Raw genomic sequence first — 16,078 nt, 5'->3', positions numbered from 1 at the left:
ATGAAATATATAATGTAATATAATATAATCATAATAATATAAAATAAAATATATAATATAATATAATCATAATAATATAAAATAAAATATATAATATAATATAATCATAATAATATAAAATAAAATATATAATATAATATATTATATAATATAATCATAATAATATAAAATAAAATATATAATATAATATATTATATAATATAATCATAATAATATAAAATAAAATTATAACTATTATTTTATATTATATAATTATATTATCATTTTAATATTGTTTATTTTCAATATATCGCCAGCGTCATTATCATAACTATTATTTTTATATTGTGTGATTGCATCATTATCATATTATATTAATACTCTTTTCACTAAATTGTCCTATATTATATATTATTTATTATTATCATGATATTACTATATTATACTCTTTTTAAATAGTATTATTATATTATATAGTATGATTTTATACTATTTATTATTATCATATTATATTATACAAATAGTATTATATTATATATTATTATAATGATATAATTATATTATACAAATAGTATTATATTATATATTATTATAATGATATAATTATACAAATAGTATTATATTATATATTATTATAATGATATAATTATATTATACAAATAGTATTATATTATATATTATTATAATGATATAATTATACTGTTTTTAAATAGTATTATTATATTATATAATATTTTATACTATTTATTATTATATTATATTATACAAATAGTATTTTATATTAAATATATTATTATAGTGATATAATATATTATACTATTTTTAAATAGTATTATATTATATAGTATTTTTAGTCCCATTATATTATATATTATTTATTATTATCATATTACTACATTATACTATTTTTAGATAGTATTATTATATTATATAGTATGATTTTATACTATATATTATTATATTATTATAAATAGTGTTGTGATATTATATATTATTATATTATACTATTTATTATATTATTATATTGTACTTTTTAATAAATAGTATTATATTACATATTATACAGTTTATTATTATCATGTTATTATTGTTGTGAAAAGAGTAGGAAAGGGTTATGGAAGAGGCTGTGGGTGGGATCATGCAAATTCAGCACCAATGGAGAGAGTCAGGAACACTGGGGTGTCTGTGGCTCAATGCTATGGACTCTCTGTTAAGCGATAATAATAATAATAATAATAATAATAATAATAATAATAATAATACAACCAGCATAAAGATTATGATAGTGGGTGGGATCATGCAAATTCAGCACCAGTGGAGAGAGTCAGGAACACTGGGGTGTCTGTGGCTCAATGCTATGGACTCTCTGTTAAGCGATAATAATAATAATAATAATAATAATAATAATAATAATAATAATACAACCAGCATAAAGATTATGATAGTGGGTGGGATCATGCAAATTCCAAACCAATGGAGAGAGTCAGGAACACTGGGGTGTCTGTGGCTCAATGCTATGGACTCTCCGTTAAGGGATAAATAATAATAATAATAATAATAATAATAATAATAATAATAATAATACAACCAGCATAAAGATTATGATAGTGGTTGGGATCATGCAAATTCCACACCAATGGAGAGAGTCAGGAACACTGGGGTGTCTGTGGCTCAATGCTATGGACTCTCTGTTAAGCGATAATAATAATAATAATAATAATAATAATAATAATACAACCAGCATAAAGATTATGATAGTGGGTGGGATCATGCAAATTCAGCACCAGTGGAGAGAGTCAGGAACACTGGGGTGTCTGTGGCTCAATGCTATGGACTCTCCGTTAAGGGATAATAATAATAATAATAATAATAATAATAATAATAATAATAATACAATCCAGCATGAAGGTTATGGAAGAGGCAGTGGGCGGGATCATGCAAACTCCACACCAGTGGAGAGAGTTAAGAACACTGGGGTGTCTGTAGCTCAATGCTATGGACTCTCCGTTAAGGGATAAATAATAATAATAATAATAATAATGATAGTAATAGTAATAATACTGCCCAGCATGAAGGTTATGGAAGAGGCAGTGGGTGGGATCATGCAAATTCTTCACCAATGGAGAGGGAAAGAACACTGGGATGTCTGGTTCGATGATATGGACTGTCCGTTAAGGGATAATAACAATAATAATAATACAACCCAGCATGAAGTTTATGGAAGAGGCAGTGGGTGGGAACATGCAAATTCTGCACCAATGGAGAGGGAAAGAACAGTGGGATATCTGGTTCAATGATATGGACTCTCAGTTAAGGGATAATAATAATAATAATAATAATAATACAACCCAGCATGAAGGTTATGGAAGAGGCAGTGGGTGGGATCATGCACATTCTGCACCAATGGAGAGGGAAAGAACACTGGGATGTCTGGTTCAATGCTATGGACTCTCCGTTAAGGGATAATAACAATAATAATACCCAGCATGAAAGGAGTGCTGAGACTCATGGGAACTGTAGTTGGGGGTGTCCCTACTAGCCCTTGTGCAACTACAACTTCCATCATCCCTTGGAAGCCCTTAGAAGTGGTGCCAGAACTTGATGTTCGTGTTCTGCGGGTGATTCATGGCTCCAAAACAAGGCGACACCTGCCTCTCCTAATTCCTAGACGGCATAACAACACCCAGACGAGCCTCCTGTTGTGAAGCCTTAATGGGATTAATTAACAGGTTTGCATATCTCCTCCTACAGCCTTGCTTCTTTGGGGAAACCGAGGCACGGAAAGAACAGAAAGGACGAGGCGATGGAGGCGCCGAGAGTCCCCCGGACCACTGAACTGGAATTTGGGGGCACTTGGGGTGAGCCTAGACCCGTACTCTGGCAGTCACGACACCATCCGATCCCTCCCAACAGATGGCCAGCCTGTCTCCTGTGTGACTCTTGCAATTGGCCACCTACCTATCTATTATCCATTATTATTATTATTATTATTATTATTATTCACAGCTGAAGGAGTCCCCCAGAGGCCACCCAGTCCAACCCTCTTCTACAATTACTATTATATTTTTCTGCATTATTATTATATCTATTGTTTATTATTATCATCATCATCATCTCTATTAATTATATAATTATATCTATTATATATATATTATTTTATCTATTATCTATTATTTTTATAGAATTATCATTACCATTATTATTTTATCTACCTATCTATTATCCATTATTATTACTATTATTGTTATCAATTGATATAATTGTTATATCTATAATATCTATATTATAATATAGATATAATAGATATAACATATTATATCAATTGATAACATTAATAGTAATAATAATGGATAATAGTTAGGTAGATAAAATAATAAAATAATATTATCTGTTATTTTATCTATTATTACAATATTATCCATCATTACCATTATTCTTATATATTATTATTATTTTAACTACCTATTATCCATTATTATTATTATTATTATTATTATTATTATTATTATCAATTGATATAATACTCATACCTATATCTATATTATCTCTATTATTTTATCTATTATCTATTATTATATTATCCATCATTACCATTATTCTTATTATTTTATCTACCTATTATCCATTATTATTATTATTATTATTATTAATTGATATAATAGTTATGCCTATAATATCTATATTATCTCTTATTTTATCTATTATCTATTATTATAATATTATCCATCATTACCATTGTTCTTATATTATTATTATTATTTTATCTACCTATTCTCCATTATTATTATTGTTATCAATTGATATAATAATATATTATCTCTATTATTTTCTTTTATTATAATATTATCCATCATTACCATTATTCTTATGTATTATTATATATATTATTATTTTATCTACCTATTCTCCATTATTATTATTGTTATCAATTGATATGATAATATATTATCTCTATTATTTTATCTCTTATCTATCTATTATTATAATATCCATCATTACCATTATTCTCATATATTATTATTATTTTATCTAGCTATTCTCCATTATTATTATTACTGTTATCAATTGATATGATATATTATCTCTATTATTTTATCTATTATCTATCTATTATTATATTATCTATTATTACCGTTATCATTATATATTATTTTATCTACCTATTATCCATTATTATTACTATTATTGTTATCAATTGATATAATATTAACTCTATTATTTTATTATCTATCTATTATTATATTAATCAATTGATATTATAATATATTGTATCTATTATGATGAATTATTATTATTATTATTGTATCTATTATGATGAATTATTATTATTGTATTGATATGATAATACATTATCTCTATTATTTTATCTATTATCTATCTATTATTATATTATCTATTATTACCATTATCATTATATATTATTTTATCTACCTATTATCCATTATTATTACTATTATTGTTATCAATTGATATAATATTAACTCTATTATTTTATTATATATCTATTATTATATTAATCAATTGATATAATGATAATATATTGTATCTATTATTATTATTGTATCTATTATGATGAATTATTATTATTATTATTATTGTATTGATATGATAATATAATATCTCTATTATTTTATCTATTATCTATTATTATATTATCTATTATTACCGTTATCATTATATATTATTTTATCTACCTATTATCCATTATTATTACTATTATTGTTATCAATTGATATAATATTAACTCTATTATTTTATTATCTATCTATTATTATATTAATCAATTGATATAATGATAATATATTGTATCTATTATTATTGTATCTATTATGATGAATTATTATTATTATTATTATTGTATTGATATGATAATATATTATCTCTATTATTTTATCTATTACCTATCTATTATTATATTATCTATTATTACCGTTATCATTATATATTATTTTATCTACCTATTATCCATTATTATTATTATTATTATTATTATTATTACTGTTATTGTTATCAAATGATATAATAATCAATTGAAATAATGATAATATATTGTATCTATGATGAATTATTATTATTATTGTATCTATTATTATTACTATTTTATTGATTATGATGATGATTATTTCTCTCCTCCTCCTCCTCCTTAAAGGGGCGGCGTGCTTGACCCTCCTGCTGCCCGCCTCGACCTTCTACCTGCTGCTGGTCAGCCGGACGGCGGGGGCTTCCTTGCTGTCCTTGCCCCCTTTCCCGACTTTCCGCTCCCTCTGGGACCCCACCGACCTCGGCCTGGTCCTGGCCTGGATCGCTGCACAGGCCCTCCTCGCCCAGGCCCCCCTCGGAAAGGTAAACAACAAACAACAACAACAACAACAAGACAACCACAACCCTACACAAAAAGAATGCAACCCACTGAATGATGCCCTTGTTCCAAACAGGTCACCGAGGGGACCCCGCTACGGGACAAGACACGCCTCCAGTACCGCATCAATGGTGAAAACATTTTCACAATTTTATAATAATAGTAATAATAATAATAATAATTTAATAATAATAATAATAAATAATTTAATAATTAATAACAATAATATAATAATAATATATTATTTGTATAATTCGTTTAAATAATAATGTGCTTTCTCTCAGTTCTTGTGGGTTTTTTCGGGCTATATGGCCATGTTCTAGAGGCATTCTCTCCTGACGTTTCGCCTGCATCTATGGCAAGCATCCTCAGAGGTGAGGTCTAAGGATGCTTGCCATAGATGCAGGCGAAACGTCAGGAGAGAATGCCTCTAGAACATGGCCATATAGCCCGAAAAAACCCACAAGAACTGAGTGATTCCAGACATGAAAGCCTTCGACAATACAATGTGCTTTCTATTTTTCATAATCATGTATTTTATTTTCATGATAATTTATTTTGATCACAACTTGTTTTTATAATATCTTTTTTGAATAATAATTGTACAGTAATAAATATGTTATAATCATTTATTTTAATAATAATATACACATTATATTTTCATAATATATAGTATTGTTATAATAATTTATTTTAATATGTATTTTCTATTGATATATATATATTTATAATAATTTATTTTAATAATAATTGTACAATGTACATTTCATAATAATGTATTTCAATACATAATATGTAGCTTCTCTTTGTATAATATTATTTTTATTTTCATAATAATATATCGTATTTTTATAATTATTTTAATATTTATTTTGTTTGGATATATATATATATTTATAATAATTTATTTTCATAATAATTTTATGATAATATATATTTTATAATAATGTATTTCAATACATAATATGTAGCTTCTCTTTGTATAACATTATTTTTATTTTCATAATATTATATAGTATTTTAATAATTATTTTAACATTTATTTTCTTTTGAGATATATATTTATAATTATTTTAATAATTATTTTACAATAATATATATTTTATAATAATTTATTTCAATAACTACATAATATGTAGCTTCTCTGTATATTATTTTTATTTTCATAATATTATATAGTCTTTTAATAATTATTTTAATAATTATTTTATGATAATATATATTTTGTAATAATTTATTTCAATAACACTACCTAATATGTAGCTTCTCTTTGTATAATATTATTGCAATTTTCATAATAATATGTAATATTTTAATAATTATTTTATATTTATTTGGATATATCAATATGAATTTTATTTTAATAATAATTTCATGATAATATATATTTCATAACAATTTATTTCAATAACACTACATAATATGCACCTTCTCTTTGTATATTATTTTAATTTTCATAATAATATATATTTTTAATAATTATTTTAATATTTGTTTTCTTTAGATATATATATATAATTTATTTTAATAATAATTTTACAATAATATATATTTTATAATAATTTATTTCAATAATACTACCTAATATGTAGCTTCTCTTTGTATAATATTATTGTAATTTTCATAATATTATATCGTATTTTTATAATTATTTTAATATTTATTTTCTTTTGATATAATTTATTTTAATAATTGTACAATAATATATATTTTGTAATAATTTATTTTAAAAAGACTTCATAATATGTAGCTTGTATTTTTATATTATTTTTATAATTAAATAATAATAATATTTGTACAATATATGTTTTATAATAATTTTAATAACACTAATATGTAGCTTGTTTTTATAATATTATTTTTGTAATGCAATATTTGGACAATAATATATGTATTATAATAATTTTAATAACACTATGTAGCTTCTATTTTTATATTATTTTTGTAATTCAATATTTGTAGAATAATATGTTTGATAATAATTTTAATAACACTAAGTAATATGTAGCTTCTATTTTTATAATATATTTATAATTCAAAAATAATTGTAGAATAATATGTTTTATAATAATTTTTAATAACACTAAATAATATGTAGCTTCTATTTTTATAATATTTTTATAATCCAATAATAATATTTGTAGAATAATACAAGTTTTATAATAATTTTAATAATACTAATATATAGCTTCTATTTTATAATAATATTTTATAATTATTCAATAATAGTAATAGTTGTACAATAATATATATTTTATAATAATTTATTTTTAAAATATGAAATATATATTTTCCATCTGTATAATAAATATATAGATATTTTTGTAATAAATTAATAATATTAATAATAGTGTAGTAATATATATTATTACACAATTATTATTATTAATTTATTACAAAATTAATAATATATATTATTTTAGTGATGTGTATTTATATCTTCTCTTGTGTGTCCCTTTCCCAGGGTGCCATGCGCTGGGGGTGACGGGCGTGGTGCTGGGGGCGGGGCTTGCGGGGGGGCTGCGCCTCAGCTACGTCTATGACCACTTCCTGCAGCTGGCCTTCGCTGCCACCCTGGTGGCCTTTGCCCTCAGCCTCATCCTCTACCTCAAGGCCTTGGTGGCCCCACAAAACGCCCTGGCCCCGGGGGGCAACTCGGGTGAGTTCGGCCGGACATCTGCCGGGAGGGATCGCATTGTGCCTTCCCTATGTATATATGGCGGTAGAATGGGGCTGGGCTGGGCTGGGTGGCCTTTAGGGTTTCCTTCCGTGTCTAGGATTGTATTATTATTATTAATTATTATTATTATTATTATCATCAGGGTTGGACTGGATGACCTTTGGGGATCCCTTCCAACTCTTGGATCCTCTTATTATTACTAATGCATTATTATTATTATTATTATTATTATTATTATTATTACTAATGTTGTTGTTTTTGGACTGGATGACATTTAGGAGCCCCTTCCAACTCTAGGATTCCATTATTATTATTTCTATTGTTGTTGTGGTTGGACTGGATGGCCTTTGGGGTCCCTTTGAACTCTAGGATTCTATTATTATTATTATTATTATTATTATTATTATTATTATTATTCGGTTTGGATTAGATGACATTTAGGGGCCCCTTCCAACTCTAGGGTCCTATTATTATTACTAATACATTATTATTATTATTATTATTGTTATTATTATTATTATTGCTATTGTTGTTGTGGTTGGACTGGATGACCTCTGGGGGTCCCTTCCAACTCTAGGATTCTTCTATTATTATTAATGCATTATTATTATTATTATTATTATTATTATTATTACTACTACTACTACTACTAGTTTTGGACTAGACGACCTTTAGGGCTCCCTTCCAAATTAAGGATTCTATTATTATTATTATTATTATTATTATTATTATTATTATTATTATGGTTGGATGGGATGAGGGGGTCCCTTTGAACTCTATGATTCTAATATTGTTGTTGTTATTATTACTACTATTGTTGTTGTTGTGGTTGGACTGGATGAAATAAAATAAAATAATAACAATCATATAAGATATAATAATAATAATAATAATAATAATAATAATAATAATACAAATATACAATATAATAATCAGATATGTAATAATAATAATAATTATTATTATTATTGGAGCCCCCGGTGGCTCAGTGGGTTAAAGCGCTGAGCTGCTGAGCTTGTTGATCGAAAGGTCGCAGGTTCGATTCCGGGGAGCGGCGTGAGCTTCCGCTGTCAGCCCTAGCTTCTGCCAACCTAGCAGTTCGGAAACATGCAAATGTGAGTAGATCAATAGGTACCGCTCCGACGGGAAAGTAAGGGCGCTCCATGCAGTCATGCCTATGGCCACATGACCTTGGAGGTGTCTACGGACAACGCTGGCTCTTCGGCTTAGAAATGGAGATGAGCACCAGAGTCCCAGAGTCAGACATGACTGGACTTCATGTCAGGGGACTACCTTTACCTTAATAATAATAAAACTAATAATAATAATTATTATTCCCCCCCCCCTTTGTAGGGAACCCCATCTATGATTTCTTCCTGGGCCACGAGCTGAACCCTCGAATCGGCTCCTTCGACCTCAAGTTCTTTTGTGAGCTGCGCCCCGGTCTCCTGGGATGGGTAAGGCATGGCTCCCATTATTATTATTATTATTATTATTATTATTATTATTATTATTACTACTATTATTATAAAGCATTTGACTCAATGCCATTGTTGGATCATCAAATGTCTAGATGTCATCGGGGTTTGTGATAATATTAAAACAAGCCAGTCAAGGCGGTCCCAGTGGTGATAGGCACATTGGGTGCAGTGCCTAAAGACCTTATTATTATTGTTGTTGTTGTTGTTGTTGTGCTTGGACTGGATGACCTTTGTGGGTCCTTTCAAACTCTAGGATTTTGTGTTTCTATTATGATGATGAATATTTTATAATATAAATAATAATAATAAATTATTATTATTATTATTATTATTATTATTATTATTATTGATGTTATTATTGTTATGGTGACGATGCAGGCGGTGATCAACATGGGAATGCTGATGAAGGAGGCGGAGCTGCGTGGCAGCCCCTCGCTGGCCATGGTCCTGGTCAACGGCTTCCAGCTGCTGTACGTGGTGGACGCTTTGTGGCACGAGGTAAAAGGTGTCACCGGCCCTTTAAGGGGGCCAAGGGCAGGGTCCCCCTCTTAAAGGGGCCACAGCCCCATTCCTTAAGGGGGCCATGGCATCCACCAACCTCTGCTCCGGCCCCCAGGAGGCGGTCTTGACCACGATGGACATCCAGCGGGACGGCTTTGGCTTCATGCTGGCCTTTGGCGACCTGGCCTGGGTGCCCTTCCTCTACAGCCTCCAGGGTCACTTCCTGGTCACTCACCCCCATAAGGTCAGCCTCCCTGCGGCCGCCGGCATCGTCCTCCTTAACGGTGAGATCATACATAAATAATAATAATAATAATAATAATATAATAATAATAATAAAATATAATAATAACTTCATTATTATTATTGTGGTTGGACAATGATAATAATATATTATAATATGTACTAATAAAATAATAATAATAATAATAATAATAATAATAATAATAATAATAATAAATGATAATATATCTTTAGTAATAAATGTAATAATATATAATGTATAATAATAACTAGCTGTGCCCTGCCACGCGTTGCTGTGGCCTATAGTAAAACTTATCAAAGTTGAGGTCGATATCTGGACTATTATGAAAGAGAGGTACCTACCTATTCCTTCCCCCTTTCTCTCCTTTCTTCCTTCTCTCTTTCTTTCTTTCTTTCCTTCTTTCACTACTTGGTTTCATCCTTCTCTCTTTCCTTCATTCCCTCCCCCTTCCTTCCTTTGCCTTTCTTCCCTCCCTGTTTGCTTCCTTCTTTCACTTTTTATTTCCTTTTATTTCACCACCATCATAACAATAACAATAATGCCATGCATTGCCTCCGGGACCTGACACCTCTCCCATTCCCCCTCAAAGGGTCTCAGAGGAGGAATAAGAGCATCATCATAATAATAGAAATAACAACCTTTACCCGCCACTCGTTGCTGTGGCCAACCTTCCCTCTTTCTCTCCTTCTTTCCCTCCTTCCTTCCTTCCTTCCCTCCCATCTTTCCTTCTCCTCTTCCTTCTCTCTTTCCTTCCTTCCCCCTTTTTCTTTCTCTTCTGGTCTCTTTTCTTCTCTCTTTCCTTCTTTCCTTCCCTCCCTCTTTCTCTACATCTTCCCCCTTCCTTCACTCCCTCTTTCCTTCCTTCATTCCCTTTTTTCTTCTCTCCTTCCTTCCCCCTTTTTCTTTCTCTTCTGGTCTCTTTTCTTCCTTCTCTCTTTCCTTCCCTCCCTCTTTCTCTACATCTTCGCTCTTCCTTCACTCCCTCTTTCCTTCCTTCATTCCTTTTTTCCTTTTCTTCTCTCCTTCCTTCCTTCCCCCTTTTTCTTTCCCTCCCTCTGTCTCTCATTTCTTCCTTCTCTATCTCTTTCCTTCCTTCCCCCTTTTTCTTTCTCTTCTGCTGTCTCTCTTTCCTTTCCTTCCATCTTTCCTTTCCTTTTCTTCTTCCTTCTTTCTCTAACTTTCCTTCCTTCCCCCTTTTTCTTTCTCTTCTGGTCTCTTTTCTTCTCTCTTTCCTACTTTCCTTCCCTCCCTCTTTCTCTACATCTTCCCCCTTCCTTCACTCCCTCTTTCCTTTCTTCATTCCCTTTTTTCTCCTCTCCTTCCTTCCTTCCTTCCTTCCCCCTTTTTCTTTCTCTTCTGGTCTCTTTTCTTCCTTCTCTCTTTCCTTCTTTCCTTCCCTCCCTCTTTCTCTACATCTTCCCCCTTCCTTCACTCCCTCTTTCCTTCCTTCATTCCTTTTTTCCTTTCCTTCTCTCCTTCCTTCCTTCCCCCTTTTTCTTTCCCTCCCTCTGTCTCTCATTTCTTCCTCTACCTCTTTCCTTCCTTCCCCCTTTTTCTTTCTCTTCTGCTGTCTCTCTTTTCTTTCCTTCCATCTTTCCTTTCCTTTTCTTCTTCCTTCTTTCTCTAACTTTCCTTCCTTCCCCCTTTTCTTTACCTCCCTTTCTCTTTCTTCCTTCTTTCCTTCCTTCCCTTCTTTCCTGGATTTTGACAGGGCGGGAAGGGGTGGGGTGGGGTTTGGAGGTGACGTGAAGTAAAAAGAGGTAAGATTGGGGCAGGGGAGTGATGGAGCGTGGGGTTGCGTGTGTGTGGCGGTGGGGGGAGTGATGGAGCGTGGAGTTGCGTGTGTGTGCGGCGGCGGGGGGAGTGGGGTTGCGTGTGTGTGTGTGGTGGCAGGGGGAGTGATGGAGCGTGGGGTTGCGTGTGTGTGTGCAGCGGCGGGGGGAGTGATGGAGCGTGGGGTTGCGTGTGTGTGTGTGGCGGCGGGGGGAGTGATGGAGCGTGGGGTTGCGTGTGTGTGGCGGTGGGGGGAGTGATGGAGCGTGGGGTTGCGTGTGTGTGGCGGTGGGGGGAGTGATGGAGCGTGGGGTTGCGTGTGTGTGTGTGGCGGCGGGGGGAGTGATGGAGCGTGGGGTTGCGTGTGTGTGGCGGCGGGGGGAGTGATGGAGCGTGGGGTTGCGTGTGTGTGTGTGGCGGCGGGGGGAGTGATGGAGCGTGGGGTTGCGTGTGTGTGGCGGCGGGGGGAGTGATGGAGCGTGGGGTTGCGTGTGTGTGGCGGTGGGGGGAGTGATGGAGCGTGGAGTTGCGTGTGTGTGCGGCGGCGGGGGGAGTGGGGTTGCGTGTGTGTGTGTGGTGGCAGGGGGAGTGATGGAGCGTGGGGTTGTGTGTGTGTGCGCGGCGGTGGGGGGAGTGATGGAGCGTGGGGTTGCGTGTGTGTGTGTGGCGGCGGGGGGAGTGATGGAGCGTGGGGTTGCGTGTGTGTGTGTGGCGGCGGGGGGAGTGATGGAGCGTGGGGTTGTGTGTGTGTGTGCGGCGGCGGGGGAGTGGGGTTGCTAATGATAATATATATTTAGTAATAAATATAATAATATATAATATATAATACTAAATATAATAATAATAACTTTATTATTATTGCTGTGGTTGGACAATGATAATAATCATAATATGTACTAATATAATGATAATAATAGTAATAAATGATAATATATATTTAGCAATAAATGTATTAATATATAATAATACCTATAATAATAATAACTTCATTATTATTATTGTGGTTGGACAATGATAATAATCTATTGTAATATGTACAAATATAATAATAATAATAATAATAATAATAATAATAATAATAGTTGATACATCACACAGTTGTGTTTCAAATACTAATCATCACCTTGTGTTTCCTTGCTTGCCTGCCAGGCCTGGGCTACGCCATCTTCCGGGGCGCCAACTCCCAGAAGAACACTTTCCGCCGGAACCCCAACGACCCCCGAGTGGCCGGTGGGTGACCCTTCTGACGCATTGTCCGCACAGCCAGTTTGCCCCACTTTGGTGCTCCTTCCTTGAGCTTTGTTTCTCTCTCTCTCTTTTCCTTGCAGGCCTGCGGACGATACCCACGGCGACCGGGCGGCGCCTGCTGGTCAGCGGTTGGTGGGGGCTGGTCCGCCACCCCAACTACCTGGGGGACCTCCTCATGGCCCTCGCGTGGTCACTCCCCTGCGGTCAGTCTGCCCCTCAATCGGTCAATCAAGGGCAAAGAGGGAGGGTCTGATGCTTCCCATCCCAGGAGCCCCCCTTGGCATCCTCATTATTGCTATTATTATTATTATTATTATTATTATTATTAAAAAAGAGCTGGATGATCTGGACAGAAAAACCGGAACATGGCCATACAGCCCGAAAAACTTGCAGCAACCCAATGATTCCAGCCATGAAAGCCTTCAGCAATATAACGATGATGATGATAATAATAATAATAATAATAATAATAATAATAATAAACAAAAGCTCCTCCATGGCATAATGGATCTGGGCCAAATAGTAACAACAACAACAATAATATTCCACCAAGGCTTCTCCATGGCGTGATGGGTCTGGGCCAAATAGTAACAACATCATTATCAACAACAACAACAACAACAACAACATACCACTAATGCACCTCCATGGCATGATGGATCTGAGTGTAATAATAACAATAATGATGATGATGATATGCCACTAAGGCTCCTCCATGGCATGATGGATCTAGGCCTCACCAATATAACAACAACAACAATAATAAGCCACTAAGGCCGCTCCATGGCATATGGCATGATGGATCTGGGCTGCAAATAATAATAATAATAATAATAATAATAATAATAATAATTTTTCTCTGCTTGCAAGGAAGACCCATGTGCTGCCCTACTTCTACCCCTTCTACTTCTACCGATTCAATATACTACTACTACTACTACTAATAATAATAATAATAATAACAACAACAAATAATGATGATTCCTCTCTGTGCTTGCAGGCCTGACACAAGGAATTCTACCTTATATACTTCCAGATTCAAAATAATAATAATAATAATAATAATAATAATAATAATAGTAATAGTTTGCTGGGCTGACACACGTGCTGCTCTGCTTCTACCCCTTCTACTTCCACACATTCAATTTAATAGTAATAATAATTGTTTGCAGGGCTGATGCACATGCTGCCCTGTTTCTACCTCTTCTACTTCCACACATTCAATATAATAATAATAATGATAATGATAATAATAATAATAATAATAATAATAATAATAATAATAATTGTTTACAGGGCTGATGCAGGTGCTGCCCTACTTCTACCTTTTCTACTTCTACAAATTCAATATAATAATAATAATAATAATAATAATAATAATAATTGTTTGCAGGCCTGACGCACATGCTGCTTTACTTCTACCTCTTCTACTTCCACACATTCAATATAATAATAATAATAATAATAATACTAGTAGTAGTAGTTTGCAGGGCTGACGCACGTGCTGCTCTACTTCTACCCCTTCTACTTCCACACATTCAATATAATAATAATAATAATAATAATAATAATAATAATAATCGTTTGCAGGGCTGATGCATGTTCTGCCCTACTTCTACCCCTTCTACTTCCACACATTCACCATAATAATAATAATAATAATAATAATCAAAATCATCATCATCATCATTTGCAGGGCTGACGTATGTGCTGTCCTACTTCTACCTCTTCTACTTCCACACATTCAATATAATAATAATGATGATAATAATAATAATAATAATTCTTTGCAGGGCTGACACACGCGCTGCCCTACTTCTACCCCTTCTACTTCCACACATTATTTATAATATTAATAATAATAATAATTTCTGTCCGTTTTCAGGGCTGACGCATGCGCTGCCGTACTTCTACCCTATCTACTTCTTGCTGCTGCTTCTGCACCGCGAGGCCCGGGACGAGCGCCATTGCCTGCGCCAGTACGGCCTGGCCTGGCGGGAGTATTGCCGGAAAGTCCCCTTCCGCATCCTGCCCTACGTGTACTGAAGGCGCACCAGTGCTCCAGGCTCATCGGTGGCATCTCCGCATTGCTTCTACCATCACAACATGAGGAAAGTTGGCCCAACCACCAACACTCTGTTTCCGCGGGAGGGACTTCCTACGGCAGCACATTATGCTCGTTTTCCAACAGAATATCTCAATGCATTCAGCCTCGTGGCAGCCACGAAAACAAAGTTTCTGGAGTAGAAGGACGACTTTCAAAGCCAGGACCTCACAATTAAAGAGGAAATAGCACTTTCCAACCAGGAACAGATTTTGCTACAATTATGTTTACGATCATGAGATCCTTTTGGCCCGCGATAAGGACTGGCCCCTTGATTCGCAGAGGGAAGCGATTAATAAAAAGTCTTATTTATACAATAGTCACTCTGGCGAACCCTTAATTCAATACTACGTTCCCTCACTACTTCGCGGTGGTTCGCTTTCGCGGATTCGCTGTTTCGCGGGCTTTTGCCTCCCAGTTTATGAATGGTTGCACCAAGTGGCGTAATCCTGCACGGTGCCTTTAAATCTCTCCTCACTTCTGCCTCACCTTCTTGGAGATGGGCACATTACTGACCCCGTATTTGGTCATATTTGGGGTACCTCCTTCTTGGAGATGGGCACATGACCAGCCTCGTATTCAGCCATATTTGGGGTACCTCCTTCTTGGAGATGGGCACATGACTGACCTCGTATTCGGCCATATTTGGGGTACCTCCTTCTTGGAGAAGGGCACGTGACTGACCCCG

The 16,078-nt window shown here is 33.5% G+C and overlaps 1 protein-coding gene across 1 annotated transcript in view; it reads left to right on the top strand.

The window, feature by feature from the left end:
• Window positions 1-15,709, top strand: part of TM7SF2 (transmembrane 7 superfamily member 2) — a 15,927-nt gene extending 218 nt beyond the window's left edge. The window contains exons 2-11 of the mRNA XM_060757837.2: window positions 2,731-2,837; window positions 5,129-5,322; window positions 5,415-5,469; window positions 7,803-7,997; window positions 9,372-9,475; window positions 9,878-9,997; window positions 10,116-10,284; window positions 13,188-13,268; window positions 13,367-13,489; window positions 15,172-15,709. Coding sequence (XP_060613820.2) covers window positions 2,783-2,837; window positions 5,129-5,322; window positions 5,415-5,469; window positions 7,803-7,997; window positions 9,372-9,475; window positions 9,878-9,997; window positions 10,116-10,284; window positions 13,188-13,268; window positions 13,367-13,489; window positions 15,172-15,332 — 1,257 coding nt within the window. The 5' untranslated portion in view covers window positions 2,731-2,782 and the 3' untranslated portion in view covers window positions 15,333-15,709. The remainder of the gene's footprint in view (window positions 1-2,730; window positions 2,838-5,128; window positions 5,323-5,414; window positions 5,470-7,802; window positions 7,998-9,371; window positions 9,476-9,877; window positions 9,998-10,115; window positions 10,285-13,187; window positions 13,269-13,366; window positions 13,490-15,171) is intronic.
• The last annotated feature ends 369 nt before the right edge of the window (window positions 15,710-16,078 follow it).

The sequence above is a fragment of the Anolis sagrei genome, chromosome 12 (genome assembly GCF_037176765.1).
Source record: "Anolis sagrei isolate rAnoSag1 chromosome 12, rAnoSag1.mat, whole genome shotgun sequence".
NCBI lineage: Eukaryota > Metazoa > Chordata > Lepidosauria > Squamata > Dactyloidae > Anolis > Anolis sagrei.
This window is presented reverse-complemented; position numbering and strand designations above follow the sequence as displayed.